Source organism: Macrotis lagotis, chromosome X, assembly GCF_037893015.1.
Source record: "Macrotis lagotis isolate mMagLag1 chromosome X, bilby.v1.9.chrom.fasta, whole genome shotgun sequence".
In the NCBI taxonomy this organism is placed as follows: domain Eukaryota; kingdom Metazoa; phylum Chordata; class Mammalia; order Peramelemorphia; family Peramelidae; genus Macrotis; species Macrotis lagotis.
The window spans coordinates 514,580,552-514,600,181 of record NC_133666.1 but is presented as its reverse complement, the minus strand read 5'-3'; the positions used below and the strand labels follow the sequence as shown (position 1 = coordinate 514,600,181).

General features: G+C 37.2%; 1 protein-coding gene across 1 annotated transcript in view; it reads left to right on the top strand.

Annotated features, from left to right (window-relative positions):
- The first annotated feature begins 462 nt into the window (after positions 1-462).
- STMND1 (stathmin domain containing 1) overlaps positions 463-19,630 on the top strand; it is a 33,513-nt gene continuing 14,345 nt past the window's right edge. Inside the window, exons 1-2 of the mRNA XM_074207240.1 lie at positions 463-581; positions 17,091-17,271. Coding sequence (XP_074063341.1) covers positions 501-581; positions 17,091-17,271 — 262 coding nt within the window. The 5' untranslated portion in view covers positions 463-500. The remainder of the gene's footprint in view (positions 582-17,090; positions 17,272-19,630) is intronic.

Below are 19,630 nucleotides of genomic sequence, written 5' to 3'. Positions count from 1 at the left end.
ACCTGCCTGCCTACCTGCCTCCTAACTCCCTACCTATTCCTTCCATATTTATTTACTCATTTGCTTTAACTGTATTGCCTTGGTATTCCCAGTGTTTATCTCAGTTCCTGATTTTTTAGTAAACATTATAAATGTTTACTGATCTGATGGGCTCTGGCTCCCGCCCCCGCGGTCCGGAGCCCCTCCACGCTGGCGGGGCTTCGGAAGGCTCCTCAAGTTTCTAACTTCTTGCAGCGTCTGCCCGTTCGAGTTCTTCCTTACAAAAGAAAGCAGGGCCCCGAGCCCCGTAGCGGGTCCAGAACTCCCCACGGAACTCCGTGACGCTTTTTATTGTGGCAACAGCTCCCCGTCGCTTGCGCTCGATCCTCAGCTCCTTCCTCGGCTGAGTCTGTGAAGGAGGCGCGGCCGGAGGCGCAGCTTGCTGGGGCGAGAGGGGTCGGGGTGCGGGGGGGTGGCCCGAGAGCCAGAGGCCAAGGAGGCCAAAGCGAGCAGCGAGAGTGATGGGGTGCGGGGCTTCTAAGCCCAAGGAAGAGCAGCGGCCAGTCCCGGAGCCTAAGAAAGGCTGGGAAAAGGGGAGCGAGGTAAAATGAAAAAAAAAATCGACTTCTCCTAAGCCGTTTCCCTCCGTAGGGGCCACTGCGACCCTCTCCCTCCCTCGATCCCCTTTGAGGGGAGTAGGAGGGGGCTTTGGCCTCTGCTGATTGCTGGGGGCCAAGGGAGCGTTGGGGAATATAGTGCCTCGCAGTTGGAAGAGGGGAGCGGTGGAAGGGAGGGAAGGCATCTATCTCACTTTGAAAGGATTTGGACCGGCTGCAGTCTCACTTCAAGCTAAGGGTCCGCTGATTTAATGAGCGCCAGGTAGAGCAGCAGCAGAGGTCGAGCCATAGGAAAACTGGCGGCTGAAGCTAGGTCCCGCCTGTGGCATCTCTCCAGAGGCAGAGAGGGAGTTTCCCGGAAAATGGAAGAGGTGAGCTCTCTCTGAGCTGTCACCTGCCGCTTTACAGTGATTAAAGTAACCGCAGCTTCGCAAAATACCGTTTTCTTCATAGAAATCTCTCTAGATCAGGTCATAGATGTGGAATTGGAATGGATTCCGGAGGGTATCTAGTCCAACCGTCTTATTTTACAGATGAATAAACTGAGGTCCCAAGGGGTTGTGACTTGCCTCAGGTCACAAAGGTGGGTAAGCCCCAAGGGTGGGATTTGAACAGTGGACTCATTGCTTTCTCCATTATACAATACAAAAGCTAGATAAATTGGGATGGATGGAGGGAGGGGCGAGAGAATCAGGTAAAAGTCAATACATTTTCCTGACCTCTCCCAATCCCGATTCACATTCTCAGAACCCTTTCCAGTTCACTAGAGAATGGTCACAGGACCAGCCCTAGCTAAAATTCTCTGGTGTAGTGAAGAATCACTGAATGGAGTTAGATCTACAGTAATTGAAAATCCCAGCTTTGCTCCTTATTTGCTCCAGATTTCACTTTACAGTCTCATTTTTATCTGTAACATGAAGTAATTGAGCTAAAGAATTCCTGGTATACCATACAATTCCAAATAGATGATTCTATCTTATTATCCTTTTTTCAAGATGGTCTCCCTCCCCACCAGATATCTAGTGCAGGAAAAACTCTTGAGTGCCCTCTGAGTATGTCATTCTGCCCAAGGTCCTTTACCCTAAAATGAAAAATAGGCCTGCCCCTTTCTGATTCTTTCTACCAATGTCTTCCTGACCCAGACCTTTCTCTTAAAACCCTGCTAAATAACTGAACTTAATCTGAATAAATCTATCTGAGCTAAAGCATTAGTGACTGGCCATTATTTTACTCTTTACCACTTGACATTTGACTTCAAATGCTCTAATACTGGCCTTAGGTGAGAAAGTAATAAGGGAAGTTAAGAAAGTGTAATGTGACCAATGAGGAATTTATTTTTGGAAAGAGTATGTTTTGGTGTCCCTACAATATACCCATTTAAACAACTGCTAGTAGCCAGAAACCTAGGCTTTAGTAAAGAGAAAGCAATCAATGGCTACTCATAATACTCAGGGTAAATTCCAAAGGTAAATGCTATACAGATTAAAAAGAAGTGTTTCGGGGCAGTTAGGTGGCGTAGTGGATAAAGCACGGGCGCTGGAGTCAGGAGTACCTGGGTTCAAATCCGATTTTAGACACTTAACAATTACCTAGCTGTGTAGCCTTAGGCAAGCCATTTAAGCCTTACAAAAACCTAAAAAAAAAAAAGTGTTTCCTACTGGCAGATTCCAATGCAAAGTAGAGATAGTTTGTTCCCACCTTTTTTCTCTGGCAAAGAATTTGAGCTTAGTTTGAAGTCTGAGTCTTTTGTGCACTGATATTCTTTGAGTATGACTCTCATTTCCCAGGAACATTGATAAGGAAATAAAAGAATTAAGTGAACTAGACTGATCTCAATTGGTCCCATAAAAATTAATTTTAATTCACTAATTTTAAAAATGTACACATAGACTGAGTTAAAGAGACAGAAACAACACAAATAGTGTCAGCATTTTTAAAAAAATTAAGAATTTTTATAATTGAATCTGTAGATAGAGTAGATAGAGTGCTAGGTCTGGAAGTCAGGAAGGCCTGAGTTGCAAATCTGACCTCAGACACTAGCTGTGTGATTTGGTTTGCCTCAGTTTCCTCATCTATAAAATGAGTTGGAGAAGGAAATAGTAAACCACTCCAGCAACTTTGCCAAGAAAATTCCAAATGGAGTCATGAAGGGTCAGACACACAGGAAAACAATTCATCAACAAAAATATCATAGAATCTAATTTAGATTTTGCCAAACTATGCAGGATCACTATTAGTAGCCTTGTAAATGTCTCTGGTTTTCTTTGCTGTGTTCTTCTCTCCTGTATCTCTAGTTTTTTTCCATTCTCTTTATGATGGTGTTCTGATAGAGAATACCTGGAACCTTGATAGTGGGCAAAAATGAAGTGATACAATAGAAACTTTAAAAATTTTGCAAATCTTTGTTAAGTTCTTTTGTCATAGTTCCTGGGAATAAAAAGGAAAAAAAAAACTTAACAGCCCTTGTTCTCTTATATTCTTCTGGGAGAATGCAACATTTAACAGATGATAATTTGAGGAAGAAATACTGAGTACCAACATAAAGGAAACCAGGGAAGACTTCCTATAGGAGATCAGTACACTAGCTGAGCCTTAAAGGAAGACAGGGATTCTCTGAGGCAGAAGGCAAATTGGGGTAGAACAAATAGGTCACTTAAAAGTATACAAATGGAAATTATAATTAGCTTGTAAAGAAAGGTTGGAACCCTATTGTCAAGGCTCTAAATGTCAAGCTGAGAAATTGGTATTTTTATTACAGAGCTAGAGGGAGTTCATGTTAGTTTCTTGAGTAGGGAATGACACTGTCAGATTTGTGCTTTAGGAAAATTATTTTGGTAGCATTTGTGGAAGATGGATTTGAGAAGAGAGAAGGAAGCCAGAAATTCAATAAGACTAAGGACCCAAAACAAAACTGATGCCAACGTATATAACAATGACCAAACTTTAATTTTTAAATGGTCTTACAAATTCTTTTCTATATTCTAGCCTATTCATGTGCATATATATATATATATATATATGTATATATATATATATATATATATATATACATTTTTTTGAGGTGGGGAGTGGGAGTTGGAGAGGGGCAAATGCTCCAATCTGGGATCATATTTCAGCAGAGGCCTCGTTAGTATGCTAGCAAAGTTCTGCCATACCTCAGTTGCCTACTTAAATGCATAAACCCCAGAGAAGCACACTTATTAGAAATTCAGCATTTCAACTGTGCCTTAAAAATGAGTCAATATGAACATATTTCCTCGCATGAAGTTTCTTTTTTTTAACTGTACAATTTTAAAATATTCCAAATAAGACTTAGTAAGACCTGTTTACATGCTTTCTCTTCACTCCTGCCTAAGTTTGAAGTGATGAGAAGGAATTGTAATAGAATAATGTATGATGTGCAGTAAAGCATCTGAGCCTCTTCTCAGTGGGAGAATTGTACTTTTCCTACATGCATAATTCAAAGGTAACCTAATAAATTTCCCTAACATTGATAAGAATAACCTTTGGTGTTGGCAGGGGGTGGACTAAATTACTTTTAAATATCTATTTGCGCCCAAGAACTCATTTCTGGATGAATTTATGAACCTATATACTTCCTAAAATTAAACCGTTTTTTAAATCACAAGATTTACCCTCTCATAGGTATATTTTTGCAGCTATTACTAAATTCAGTTACAAACTACCTTTTTGTTATTTAATTTGGTAGGACTAATCAGCTCCCCAAGCTTAAGGAAATAGTTTGCTTTAGGTTGCTTAGAAAACTCTGATGACATTGTACAAATCCAATTAACACAAGTCAAAATATTACTTTGTTGATGTCTTGGTCCTTTTGGAAACAAATGAAGAAACAACAGCAACAATAATATAACACAGGGTGACACAAAATTTCACCATCCTCATTGCTCTGCTCTGGATGACCTACAGTTTCTAAGAACAAAAAATCAATCAGTTAATAAACATTTTCTTAATTTAAATACCCTCTAAAATTTGGCATCCAGAATTTGTTAATCCAGTCTGGAAAGGGAAAAAGAGACTATCACATCCTTATTTCTGGAAGTTAAACCTCTTTAAATAGCTTAGAGAAGCAGGCTCCTCCACCCCTTCTCCAGATCACATACTTCCAAGTCCCTTCAACTGAGCTTCATATGCAATGAGATTCAGTAGAGTCAGCATCCTGCCTACACTCATCTGAATATATCCCTGTTTGCCAATATCCTTCTAAGACACTGTTGAGGGTAGTGATCACTGAATTATCACCTCCCTCTTTTTGGATACCAGGTTTCCTTGATACTTTGAAATATGTTTGCCCCTTTATGTTAGAAGTATAAGTTTTTTTAAAGAGTTTTAATTCTTACCTTAAGCATTGTTAAGAGTTAAGGCATTTCTGGGATGCTCTCCATATTCCAAATTTGAAAGTAGGAAGACCTGACTTCTGGCTAAAGAAACTTTATGTTTTTATGTATTCTTAACCAAAGGTGAAATTCCCCTATCTGTTAAAACTTGATGCTATTGCCTTTAACACCTCTCAGAGACAGATAGTAGGTGAATGAATGTTCAGACTTGCTGGCAAAATTAGCTAAGAATCCATGATCCTATAATCCTAAGAATTCTAGTTTATGGCATGAAGATGTCATAAATGCTTAGTATTTATGATGTAATTTTGAATTACTTCATAATAGGAGGGGGAAAAGTGTCAATTCTCAGTGGTGGTTTTGATATGTTTCAGAAATGTGGTTTTTTAGCCCTAAAGTGTTCTTTTGCTCTCAATTTGAATATATTCTTTTAATTAAGTCTTGGTTTTCAATTAAGTTTTTTTTTTTCATTCCACACATAGAAATGCTAAACTTCATGATTTCTAATTAGATCTTAAGGGAGGTTTTGCTTTACTAGGTATACAAAATGATAGGTCTGAAAAGCTAATGAAAACCCCTCTACCCAGACTCCCCAATGAGGCAGTGACAATCTTTTCAATCTTTTTTTTTACTATGAATATCTGCAGGGGATGAATTGCATACTTATGTTTCTCATTTCCATTCATTTTTTAAGGGTTTTTTTTGCAAGGCAAATGGGGTTAAGTGGCTTGCCCAAGGCCACACAGCTAGGTAATTATTAAGTTTCTGAGACCGGATTTGAACCCAGGTACTCCTGACTCCAAGGCCGGTGCTTTATCCACTACACCACCTAGCCACCCCTATTTCCATTCATTTTAAAATCAACCCTAACCTCTCCCCACTTCTCTTAGAAAGAGTTCTCTTTGGTTTTTGTTTGTTTATTTGCCTTGGTTTTTCCAAATTATATGTATATATTTTCTAAATTACAAAATATACGTCTTGAAATAGAGGAAACATCCAATTTTCAAGGATATGTGGGTAAATGTTCAACAACTGACTCTCTGGGGTGGGGGGATGTATATATGTCATATTTTTAAATTTTATCTGCACTATTAATCTATATTGGAGGGAGATAGATGGCTTAGCACAGGGTCTGGAGTCCAGAAGACCTGAGTTCAAATGTGATCTCAGATTCTCACTAGCTGTGACTCTGGTCAAGTCACTCCCCTTGTTTGCCTGATCGATCTACTAGAGAAGGAAATGGTGAATCACTCCACTATTTTTGTCAAGAAAACCCCATATTAGACTAAATAACATTTATCTACATTATTTTTTCTCACTTTTTAAAATCCAGAATAGATGATCAAAAAAATAATAAATCAAGCTCAGCTTCAAAGTGTTTGTCAATTATGGAAGGATAAATGCTCAAGCTGAACATTTAATATGCTCCAAACTAGTTTGAACTAGCTCAACAGTTTCCAGGACACCCCTGGCAGTATTTATACCTGTGGACTGGGGAGGAAAAAAAGAAGGAAAGGGACAATGAAAAGATACAGAAACTCAGACAACTACAGAAAGACAGGTGTTGGGAGAGGAAAGGCAACTGACATGAAAAGGTGCCCCATATTGTAACTCATCCCATTGACTTACAAGGGTCTTCACATAAATCTCCACTTGACTTGAGTCATATCCAAAAATGTATTTTTCATTCTGTGTTTTAAAACCATGTTACTTCTGGCAAGACATAGTTGACATGTTTATTCTTCAGACTTCTGGAATTGCTTATCATTGCATTGATAGTAAAGTTTTTCACAGTCATTTTTCTCTAAAATATTGTCATTATATGTGTATGTATTTACATATGTATTAGTATTTAAATTATTTCTATTAATGTGACCTTAAAAGTCGAGGTGGAGCTTACAGAGTAGGCAAGCCTGCTGCCCACATTGGTTTTTTTTATTTATTTTTTTATTCTTTTTTTTTTTTAGGTTTTTGCAAGGCAAATGGGGTTAAGTTGGCTTGCCCAAGTCCACACAGCTAGGTAATTATTACATGTCTGAGACCGGATTTGAACCCAGGTATTCCTAACTCCAGGGCCAGTGCTTTATCCACTGTGCCACCTAGCTGCCCCCCCCCACATTGGTTTTTAAAAAAGTTTTGGATTCATTCTGTTGTGAATCTCAGTTACCCAGGGAAGTATGGTCCTTAGAAGACTGCACCATTTCTTCAATACTGTGACTATTAAAAAGATTTGAAAAACACAAAACAAATTGTTCATTTTAATAATAAATTCAGCACATTATTTATTAAATAATGGTCATTTGGTCTTCTCTCTTAGACCAAAAACAATTATGGTGACTGGCTTAGGGCTTATACGTACTTTTGGAGGAGGAGTGGCAGTCAACTCTGATTGGATAATACAGTGAGATACATTTAAAGGAGGGGCTGAGAATGACATCATGTCACCTTTGGACAGAGAGTCTTATTGCTATACCCAGACTAATCCTATTAATTTAATCAAATAATTGAATGCCACCCATACCCTAGTAGGACAAAATGGGCTTCTACAGCTTAGATTCAATGTCTTATTAGATTGGTTGGGGTATACTACTGAATCTGTATCCTGAACAGATCGTGAAAAAGGGTAAAAATCCCACATGCACAAAAATATTCATAATAACTCTGTAGTGACAAAGAATTGGAAAATGAGGGGATGCCCATCAATTGGAAAATAGTTGAATAAATTGAGGTATATATCTGTGATGGAACACTATTTTTCTATAAGAAATCATGAGGGATGGACAGGAAAAGCCTGGAGTGAGATGAGCAGAATCAGAAGAATATTATACAGTTTAACAACAACATGGGATGATTATCAACCTTAATGACTTATTCACTCAATGAAATAGTCAGGGACAATTTTAGGGGATCTGTGTTGGAGAATACCATCTGTATCCAGAGAAGGAACGATGGAGTTTAAATGAAGACCAAAGATTATTATCTTCAATTTTTAAAAGTTGTCTTAGTATTACATAGTTTTTCTATATCTAATGTTTTCTTTCTCCCTTTAGGATCTGTTTCTTCTCTCAACATATTCAATTTTTTAATCTGTGCATACTATGGAAGGAGCAAATGTAAAGACTACATCAGATTGCCTTCTATTGGGGGGGAGGGGGAAGGGAATAATCAAGCACAAATATTCCAAATACAGTGAGTACATTTGAAAATGAAATACTGTGCTAGCAGTTCCTTATCTTTCTGACATGAGAAAGGAGGCATATTTCACGATGGACTTTCATTGTTTTTTCAATTAATTAATCAGAACTTAACCTTTTTCTTAGTGGCCTTTTCCTTTGTTACTTTCGTTATATCTATTGCAGGTCAGTTTGATGTAAAATTCTTAACCTTGCAAAAAATGATTGGCAGAAACCATTGTATGTAATTGGAAAACAAATAAAATGGTTATATAATAAAAAAAATTGGTTGGGGTTTGACCAAGAGTGAGGAAAGTTAACTCAATTTCATTATCAGTAATGTCCTTCAAGAGACTGAATTTTTTACTTTTTAAAATCAGGACTTTTGAAGAAAGGGAGAACTTTGAATCTCCCCAAATTATTGGTTATTAGGAATCATTTCTCTCTGTATGATCTTATTCCAGTGGGGACCCAATTGGGTGGAAGTTTTCATATCCCTTATCATGTTATCTGTGTTGTGCTTCTCATGGACCTTCTTGTCTGGCCTGGTCATCCTGTTCCCTACTAGTTCTCCTTTTACTCTGCATCAATTCACAGAGGGTCTCCCAGTTTCCTCTGAAAGTGTCTGGTGAGAGCTTGATAGTTCAGTGCCCTGGAGTCAGGAGGATCTGAGTTCAAATCCAGCCTCAGATACTTGATATTCACCAGCTGTGTCACCTTAGACAAGTCACTTAACCCCATTGCCTCACCCCAAGTCCTTGATTTATCATTTCTTACAGCAAAATATAATCTATTCCATTCCTTTAGTCTTTGCCTAGATGGTGAACATTTCTTTCTTTCTAATTTGAGTCTACTATGAAAGGGAATTGCATTAGATTATGTCACCTCCCTCATCACAGAAACTGGCTTAACATATACAAGTTACAACAAACAACATTCAACACCAATTCACCTTCAAGATCATAAAGAGAAGCTATTCTTTTAAAGATTTCATTGTGTCATATACATTCTTTTTCAGACTAAAGTCACATGAGTAACTTTTACTAAACACCAGCCAATACAAAGCTACCCATAAAGGAGATTACTTTAGCCTGAATGATGTCATTTCTAATCAAGGATTTGGGGATTGTCAATTCTAGGAGTCTGGTTGGTAGTCCTTAAACTTAAACATTTTTATTGTTAAGTCAACAATAAGAAATTAAGAAATAGTGGCCAACTCTTCAGAACCTTAATTAGGATTTTCTTGGCAAAGGTACTGAAGTAGTTTTCCCTTTCCTTCTTCAGGTCATTTTTCTTATGAGGAAACTGAGGCAAACAAAATTAAGTAACTTCCCTGGGATCACATAGATAGTGAATATATGAGACCATATTTGAACTCAGGAAGATGAGTGTTTCTGACCTCAGACTGGACACACTATTCACTGTCACAAAGCTACCCAAGCACATGAAAACTCTTTTCTGTCTTAGGTTCATAAAAAAGGCATTGTATTGATGCCTTTTCTCAGTCTTTTCTGAGGGAAAATACTTGATCATCCTCTAGATAAAATTTTCCTTGTGAAAATAATCAAGCACAAATATTCCAATTACAGTGAGTACATTTGACAATGAAATACTGTCCTAGCAGTTCCTTATCTTACTGACATGAGAAAGGAGGCATATTTCACAATGGGCTTTCATTGGTTTTTCAATTAATTAATCAGAACTTACCTTTTTCTTAGTGGCCTTTTCCTTTGTTACTCTCATTGTTGTATCTATTGCAGGTCAGTTTGATGATGAAATAGGCAGAGCTCATGCCTTGAGCTCTGTAGGACTTGAGTTCAAATGTGGCCACAAACATATACTAGCTGTGTGACTAGCTGTGGCCTCACATCCAGGACCATCTCCAGTTGTCCATTGGATCTCAATAACTCCCCAAGAACAAAATGAGACTGGTGATTTAGCACAGCACTCAAATCCAATATGCTTGTCAAGGCATCACTTCCCTGATGCCATGGTCTTCTTCCAGAATAAAGGACAAACATCATCTATTGCTATTTTAGTTCTTCTTTTATACTTTCCATAAGTTCATGCAAATCTTTCTCTTGATTCTCCATATTTGTCATTTCTTACTACATAAAATTCTATTACATTCCTATTTTTGTTATTATTCAATCATTTCAAACTCTTTGTAACCTCATTTTCTTAGAAAAGATTTTATTTGCCATTTCCTTCAGCTAATTTTATAGATGAGGAGACTGAGGCGACCAGGATTAAATGACTTGTGCAGGGTCACACAACTAGTAAATGTCTGATTTGAACTTAGCAAGAGAAATAGTCTTGACTCCAGGCCTGGTACTCTAGCCATTGTGCTATCTAGCTGTCCGTTATGTTTACATACCACAGTTTGACCTTTTCTCCTTAATTGATGGGGAATTGATCCTCTTTTGTTTTCAATTCTTTACTACTACAAAGACAATTACTATAAAAATTTGGTACACATCAGATTTTTACTTCCTTAAAGTATTTAAACAATAGTAAAATCACTCAGTAAAAGAATGGTTTAATGATTTAATTTATTGGACCAAGGAATAGCTCCTCCAGCAATGCATTAATGTACCTATCTTGCCACTGCCTCTCCAACATGAACTGTTCCCATTTTTGTCATCTTTACAAATTGGGAGGATATGAGCAAAACTTCATAGTGTTTTTTGTATTTGTTATTTGGAATATGTTTTCAAATGGTCATGTTTAGTTTTTAATTCTTTCAGTAACTGCTATCCTTTCATTGTCTATCTCTTGGAAATCTCTTCCCCCTTGTGGTATTACATATTTGTATAAGCAAGTTAATTCATCAAGCTTTTACTAATTATCTACTGTGTGGCAGACAAGTCTTAAGTTCTGGAGACAGTGTGCTATGTCCCTTTATGTCTTGGAAGTCAGACTTTATGGGCAATATTTGCTATAGTTATATTTGCACTCAAGAGTTTCTCTCCTTCTATCTTCATTAGTTTTATTAATATAATCAAAATGTTCTTTTTGTCTTTTAAAGCCTTTTTTATAGCTTATTTCATTGTAAATTCTTCTGGCCATAAGTATGAAAGATAATTTTTGCTTTTGTCTTCTACTTCATTTATTATGTATTTTTTCATATTCAGATCATGTATGCATTAGAAAGTTTTTGACAAATATTATTGGTTTATGAAATTTTTAAATATTTCAGATAACATAGATTTTGAGATATGGAAGAGTCCTTACCTAGATCAGTCCCTTCAGATGAGAAAACAGAGTAATAGAGAGTTACAAGTCTTGCCCTATGTCATGTGCCTAATAAGTGGGAAAATCAGAACTAGAACCCGAGTCCCACGACTCCATATTAATATGCTTATCTTTATGCAATGCCTTCAATATAAACTGTTTCTTTTTTTATCATAATTGTCCATTTTGTGGATGTTAAATCTCAAGATGTTTGAATGGTATTATTATTATTATTATTATTATTAGTAGTAGTAGTAGTAGTAGTAGTAATTTGGAGCTATTTTTGATGCTTGCTTCTTTTTCTTCCTCTGAAAACTGTTAATATTCATTGACAATTTAATATTTGGGAAATGGCATGTAGTCTTATGTATTTATGATAATTCCTTATAGAAAAAGGTAGAGTCTAAATAGGCATTTTAGTGGGCTTTTATTACAGATAATTAATGCAAAAATGTTTTCCATCTTAATTTCCTTTCTGATTCTAGCTGTACTGATTTCATGAAAAAGCTGTTTTGATTTTATGCAATCAAATAGACTATCTTTTATGATCACTTCTATCTTTTGTTCAGTTAAGAATTTTATCTTTTATTATCATTTGTATTCTTTGGTTAAGAATTTTCTTCCTCACTATAGGTTTTTTGAATTAAAAAGATTTTATATATTTTGAGTTTTACAATTTTCCCCCAATCTTGCTTCCCTCCCCCCACCCCCCACAGAAAGCAATTTGCCAGTCTTTACATTGTTTCCATGGTATACATTAATCCAAATTGAATGTGATGAGAGAGAGATCATATCCTTAAGGAAGAAACATACAATATAAGAGATAGTAAGATCAAACAATAAGATATCAGGGTTTTTTCCCTAAATTAAGGTAATAGTCCTTGGTCTTTGTTCAAACTCCACAGTTCTTTCTCTGGATACAGATGGTATTCTCCATTGCAGAAAGCCCCAAATTGTCCCTGATTGTTGCACTAATGAAATGAGCGAGTCCATCAAGCTTGATCATCACCCTAATGTTGCTGTTAGTGTGTACGATGTTTTTCTGGTTCTGCTCATCTCACTCAACATCAGTTCATGCAAATCCCTCCAGATTCCTGAATTCCCATCCCTCCTAGTTTCTAATAGAACAATAGTGTTCCATGACATACATATACCACAGTTTACTAAGCCATTCCCCAATTGAAGGACATTTACTTGATTTCCAGTTCTTTGCCACCACAAACAGGGCTGCTACGAATATCTTTGTAAAAGTGACGTTTTTACCCTTTTCCTTCATATCTTCCTGGGATAGACCCAGTAGTGGTATTGCTGGATCAAAGGGTATGCATAGTTTTGTTGCCCTTTGGGCATAGTTCCAAATTACTCTCCAGAAAGGTTGGATGAGTTCACAGCTCCACCAACAATGTAATAGTGTCTCAGATTTCCCACAACCCTTTCAACAAAGATCATTGTCATTTCTGGTCATATTGACCAGTCTGAGAGGTGTGAGGTGGTACCTCAGAGAAGCTTTAATTTGCATTTCTCTAATAAGTAATGATTTAGAGCAATTTTTCATATGACTATAGATTGCTTTGATCTCCTCATCTGTAAATTGCCTTTGCATATCCTTTGACATTTGTCAATTGGGGAAATGGCTTTTAAAAAAAATTGACTCATGGGGCGGCTAGGTGGCGTAGTGGATAAAGCACCAGCCTTGGAGTCAGGAGTACCTGGGTTCAGATCTGGTCTCAGACACTTAATAATTACCTAGCTGTGTGGCCTTGGGCAAGCCACTTAACCCCGTTTGCCTTGCAAAAAACCTAAAAAAAATTGACTCAATTCTCTGTATATTTTAGAAATGAGTCCTTTGTCACAACATTAGTTGTAAAGATTGTTACCCAGTTTACTACATTTCTTTTGATCTTGGTTACAGTAGTTTTATCTGTGCAAAAGCTTTACAATTTAATATAATCAAAATCATCTAGTTTGTTATCCATTGCTTCCTTAGTCATAAACTGCATCCCTTTCCAGAGATCTGACAGGTAAACTCCTTCTTGATCTTCTAGTTTGCTTGTAATATTGTTTTTATGTCTAAAGCCTGTATACATTTTGATCGTACCTTGGTATAAGGTGTGAGGTATTGTTCTAATCCGAGTTTCTTCCATAATAACTTATTTTTCCCCTTTTTTCCCTTTATCCATATTCCCCAGTATTTTGTTTCTGAATACCACCCCCCTTCAGTGTATTTGTCCTCCTATATCCATCTTCCCCTTTCTTTCCCCTTTCCCTTTTTCCCTTTTCCCTTCCCCTCCTTCTTTTAGTTACCCCTTTTCTCCCCCCCCGTCTCCGTCCCCCCTCCCCCTTTTCCCCTTCTAATACTTGAAAGGTAAGATTGTTTTAAAATTTAACTGAGTGTGTGTGTGTGTGTGTGTGTGTGTGTGTGTGTGTGTGTGTGTGTGTGTGTATAAGTTAACTTTAAGCCAAGTCTGATGAGAGGAAGATTCAGGTGTTTCTCATCTCCTCCCTTCTTCCCTTCTATTACTGTAGGTCTTTTATACCTCTTAATGTAATGAGATTTACCCCATTCAATCCCCGCCCTTCTCCCATCTCCTTCTTGTCCCCCCTTTTTAAAGAGCAAATGTTTTTAAATCATTCTATCTAGAAAATCCTGAGTATCCACCACTGGTTAAGTATATTCCTCTGCAACAGAGTTACAATTCTTGAAAGTTATTAGAATCTTTCTCCCAAGTAAGGATATAGCCAGTTTTATCCCATTGGGTAGCAGTCTCATGGATAAGTCATGAGTGTCCACCATTTCCAGCTAAGTATATTCTCTCTGATAGAGTTACAATTCTTAAGAGTTATGAGACTCTTTTTTTCCATGCTGGGATATAGCCAGTTTCATCTTATTAGATAGCAGTTTTTTTCCTCCCCCCCTTTTTTTAACCATTTCATATGTCCCTTGACCCTCTTGTTAGATGTCCAAATTTTCTATGGTTTTTTCATCAGGAATTGTTGAAGTCTTCCCTGAAAGAGAAGACTCAACTTTTCTGGATAGTGAATTCTTGGTTGCATTCTAAGCTCCCTTGCTCTTTGGAATATCTCATTCCAGGCCCTTTGATCCTTTAATGTTGATGCAGCCAGGTCCTACATAATCCTTACTGTAACTCCTTGGTATCTAAATTGTTTCCTTCTGGCTGCTTGCAGGATTTTCTCTTTTATCTGATAGTTCTGAAATTTGGCCCCAGCATTCCTTGGTGTTTTCATTTTAGGATCTCTTTCCAGAGGGGAGTGATATATTCTTTCAATAACCGTTTTGCCCTCTTGTTCCATGATATCAGGGCAATGTTCCATCACTAAATCCTGTTATATTAAGTCTGGGCTTTTTTTCTTTTCAATCTTTTCAGGAAGATCTATAATTCTCAGGTTATCCCTCCTCGATCTATTCTCAAGGTCAGTGGTTTTGCTGATGAGGTATTTTATAGTTTCTTCTATTTTTTCTATTTTTGTGGTTTTGTTTAACAGGCTCTTGCTGTCTCATGAAGTCATTAGTTTCCACAGACTCCATTTTTTTTTAGAGAATTGTTTTCTTCATTTACCTCTTGCAACTCCTTTTCCAATTGGTCAATTCTGTTTTTGAAAGAGCTTTCCATTTGACCAATTGAGGTTCTGAGAGAATTATTTTCTTTTTGCATTTGCCCAATTGAGGATCTGAGAGAATTATTCTCATTTTGTATTTGTCCAATTGTATTTTCCAATGATTTGCTTTCTTGTTGCAAGGTGTTAATCTTCTCTTGGGTTCCTTTTCCCAAATTTTCCAATTGATTTTTAAACTCCTTCCTTATTTCTGCAAGGAAGTCTTTCTGTGCTGGAGACCAGATCATATTCTCTTCAGAGGTTCTAGTTAGTGTCTTTTCCTTCCGAGAATTTCTCTATGGACTCTCCTTTGAGCTGACTTTTCTTCCTTTTACTAAGACCTTGAGTTGGGGAGGGGCAGGTTCACAGAGGTTTGGTGTTGGGATCCCTAGAGGCTTTACTCACTGAATGTATTTTCTCCAGCTAGCCAGTAGGGGTGCTAGAGGATTTGCTCACTGAGTGTAATATCTCCAGCTGGCCAATAGGGGGTGAAAGAGGTTTTGGTCACTGAGTGTAATATCTCCAGCTGGTCAGTAGGGGGTGCTGGTTGCTTTCTCTGGAGTGTCTGTAGCCTTGATGAGGCCCTCTCCCTTGGGCTGGAAGGAGTAATTGAAGCTGTTAAATACTTTTGTCTTTGATCAATAGTGGGCTATACCCTGGGGTGAGGTGATCACTGTCCCTACTGTCAGCTGAGGTAGTTCTGCTGCTTGGCCTTAGCCTGGGGAAGAGGTAGTCTGTAATTGTGTTTGTTCTGGGAAGAGGCGTTAGCTGAAATGGAGGTGAGGACTCTGAGTTCCTCCTGACTAGAGGAGCCCAGGGATGATGTCTGCAACTCTCCCACACAGAACTCTCCCTCTACCCCTGCCAGCAAGCTCCCAAGGGTCAGCGCCAACACCAATGCTTCTGCTCCGTAGTTGACCCAAGCCCCGGCAGTCAACCAGGCTTTATCCCCACCGCTGATCAAGTTGGTCTGGTTCTCAGGCCCTCAGGCTCCTCCTGAGCCCCACTATTAATCAGGCTAATTTGGGGCTAATTCAGACTCTTACACTCTCTCCCCAGTCCCTTGCTCCCAGCAGAGTCTGCCCTCTGTGCCTGGACTCTCCCAGGACTGGAGGAGACAAATGCTGAGGTGGATGTTCTTTCTCCTGGATTTTCTTTCTGGGTTTTGTTGATCGAATTTCTGTTAAGAGGTTTGTTTCATATTGTATATGAGGGGAAGATCAGGAGATTTTAGAACCGTGCCTATCTTCTCTCTGCCATCTTGGCGGGAAGTCCTCACTATAGTTTGGGTTTTGTTTTGTTTTAGATTTTTCAAGGCAATGGGGTTAAGTGGCTTGCCCAAGGCCACACAGCTAGGTAATTATCAAGTGTCTGAGATCGAATTTGAACTCAGGTACTCCTTACTTCAAGGCTGGTGCTCTATCCACTGTGCCACCTAGCCACCCCCTCACTATAGTTTTAAAGGTTACATTACCACTTTTGGTTTTGCTTGAATTTTTTAGTGATTTGATCTTTCATATTAAAGTTGTGTATCCTTTTGGAACTTATTTTAGAATATTTTGTTATACGATCATTTAAACATAATTTCTACTAAACAACCTTTCAGTTTTCCAGCAATCATTGTTAAATAAAGAATCATTCTTCATGGTTTGGTTTAAGGATTTGTCAAACATTGGAGTAATATATTGACTTACTTCTAGGTCTTATTAAATTGATCTGCTCCATTGCTCTATTACTTGAATTTCTTAAATAATATCAAATAGTTTTGTGGATGATTGCTTTATAATATAAATCCCTTAATTCCAACATTTTCTTCATTACATTCCATAAGATTCTAAATTTTTTTTCTTCCAATTGAATTTGTTATTTTGTCTAGATCTAAAAGTAAAAGCTTGGCATGATTGGTTTGATGTTAAATTTGTAAATAATTTGACTATTCTGGATAATACAAAACTTTGCTGGTTTATTACATTATCATTACATATGAAAGGTTTTTATTAAATATTTATTGAACAATTGAATGAGTGCTTACAAAATAGAGTTTCAAACTTTGCTTTCATTTTCCAAATAACCTATCTTTTTAAAATGAAGAGTTATTTCTTCTATTTTTTTCACAGATTGATATTGGTGAATCTCATATACCTGTAAATGCTGAGCCTTGGGATGGGTCAGCAAAGTTTAAAAGTTCTTTGGATACTGGATTGAGGTTGGAAGATGATGCCTTTATGGGAAGTTTACCTGGAACCATTCCAGAAACTTCATCATCTCTTGATGCGAGAAATGAAGAAGTAAATAAAGGTAAAGAATCCAACTGAATTTGGAGCATTGTACCAACTTAGATCCCTTCAAAATATCAGATTCTATGACTGAGTCAAATCATAGATTATATCAATAAATTTAAAATAACTTAGTAGTTATATCCCTGGATATGTGTGTGTGTGTGTATATATATATATATATATATATACATATACATATATATATACATATATATGTATATGTAGATTTGTATTTATATAAATGTATATACATATGTGCATTTGTGCATGTATACCTAATATATATGTAAAATGTATATCGGTGTATGTATACTTATATATAAAATCACACTTTTAATTTCATTCATATCATTAACATTTAATTCATTACTTTATTAAGTCTAAAAGATCAACAACAAAAAAATCAAGTCCTGATTTATAACAGGTGGGGGGTTCAAAATTGTCCAAGCTGGAAAAAAAGGAAAATGCCACTGAGATAGAGCTCCAAGTCAATGGCACTTTATTAAAGGGTGCATGGTCCCCCTTTAATGAAGTGGACTTCAAATCCTTTTCATAATCTGAGATGCCCTTAGTCCTCAGGATATTGTTTTTGTAAGATTTATTATGCAAAAAAGGCATGGTAAAATACAGAATCTCATTGGTTGCTAGATCGATCTTGCTCTTGAGAGTCAAAAAGATGTATCAACCATAAAAAGATATATATTTACAGCAGGGTCACAGAAGCATAGGGCATTTCCATAAGATGGTCACCTGTTCAAGTTGGATAAGAGTGTTTCCGGAGGTACAAAAATAAGTTGGCGAACTTTGCAAAGGATCAAGTCATTTCACCCACGCGAGGCTTAGATATGGAATTTCAGCAAAACAGGATATCTTTGTCAGCATTCTTGTTGTTGAACAAGTGAGCTTCTTAACTGGTAACCAAGAAATAAACATTACATTAGAGTTTGATGCCCACTATGAGAACATATCTCGTGTAATTATCCCCATGAGATTTATGTAAAATAATTAATACTAATTGGAATAGAGTAGGGGTTCAAATGAATCATTCCTTACAACCATTTGTCAATTTCTGAGGTGTGAATGTTCACCCTGAAAATTTAACAATTTGCTAACAACTTAACAGTTGGTCAGAGCTGATATGACTGGATCTGAATGAGGCATTTGAGGAACTTTTCCTTCTAGATGTTCATTAAGAAAGAATGTAGGTAGGGGCAGCTAGGTGGCACAGTGGATAAAGCATGGGCCCTGGAGTCAGGAGTACCTGGGTTCAAATCTGGTCTCAGACACCTAATAATTACCTAGCTGTGTGGCCTTGGGCAAGCCACTTTAATCCTGTTTGCCTTGCAAAAACCGAAACAAACAAACAAAAAAAAGAATGTAGGACTCAGGAACAAAGCGTTGAAAATGAAACCTTAGAGGTTACCTGATAGTTATTGTAAGATATGATAGAAGGGACTTCGCAATTATCTAACATGGCTCTTTCCTTTTAAAAGTGAGCTCTCTGAGGTCTAAATCACTAAATGTCTTCTCCAAGGTAATGCATATAGTAAGTGTTAAAATCAGGAGTAGAATCCTCATCTCTACAAAACAGCACTGCTTCCTCCAACATTGTTGTACATGAATCTTGTTTTGTGAAACATGCAGCACCATAGTTTGGGGCAGGGAACCTCTGGCCCTCTGACCATATTGGTCTGGCATTGCCAAGGCAACTGCAGACTGGAACTCAAAATTCAATAAATCTGGTAGGTTTTTAGGGGTGAATTAATTATTTGGCCAAACAAAAATCCTCAAATGATGTTATAAATATCAAAATGGTTGTTGACAGAAAAAAAGTTCTCCATCCCTTCCATAGATGATGAGGTCCTTATCACCAAGACATTAAAATTGAACATGGGTTTTAGAGCATAGAAGTGTTGGCCAACAGGTTGTTGTTTAAAATGTCAAATAAATTTATTTGTTTATATGTTTTTGATAACAGTCATTATAGAGGTTGACTGCTTTAATCTTTGGCTATGTTTACCTCCTTCTATATGAAAGATTTAAAATTTAAAAAATAAAATGAACCATATTATTGTAGAACAATTTCTAAAATCAAGTATAAAATAAATAATTATGCTTTGCTGTTTGTGCTATTGGGAAACTATCATTTATTTCTGACTCAATTTCCCATTCCTTAAATTACTCCTTGGAATTAGAATAATAATCATTTCAGTAGTGTCCAGCTCTTCATTATCCTGTTTGGAATTTTCTTGACAAATATACTGGAATGTTTGCCATTTCCTCCTACAGGTTATTTTACAGAGGAGGAATTGAGGAAAATAGGGTTACTCCCTGGGTCAAACAAGCACTACTTACTGAGGCCAGATTTGAACTCAGGA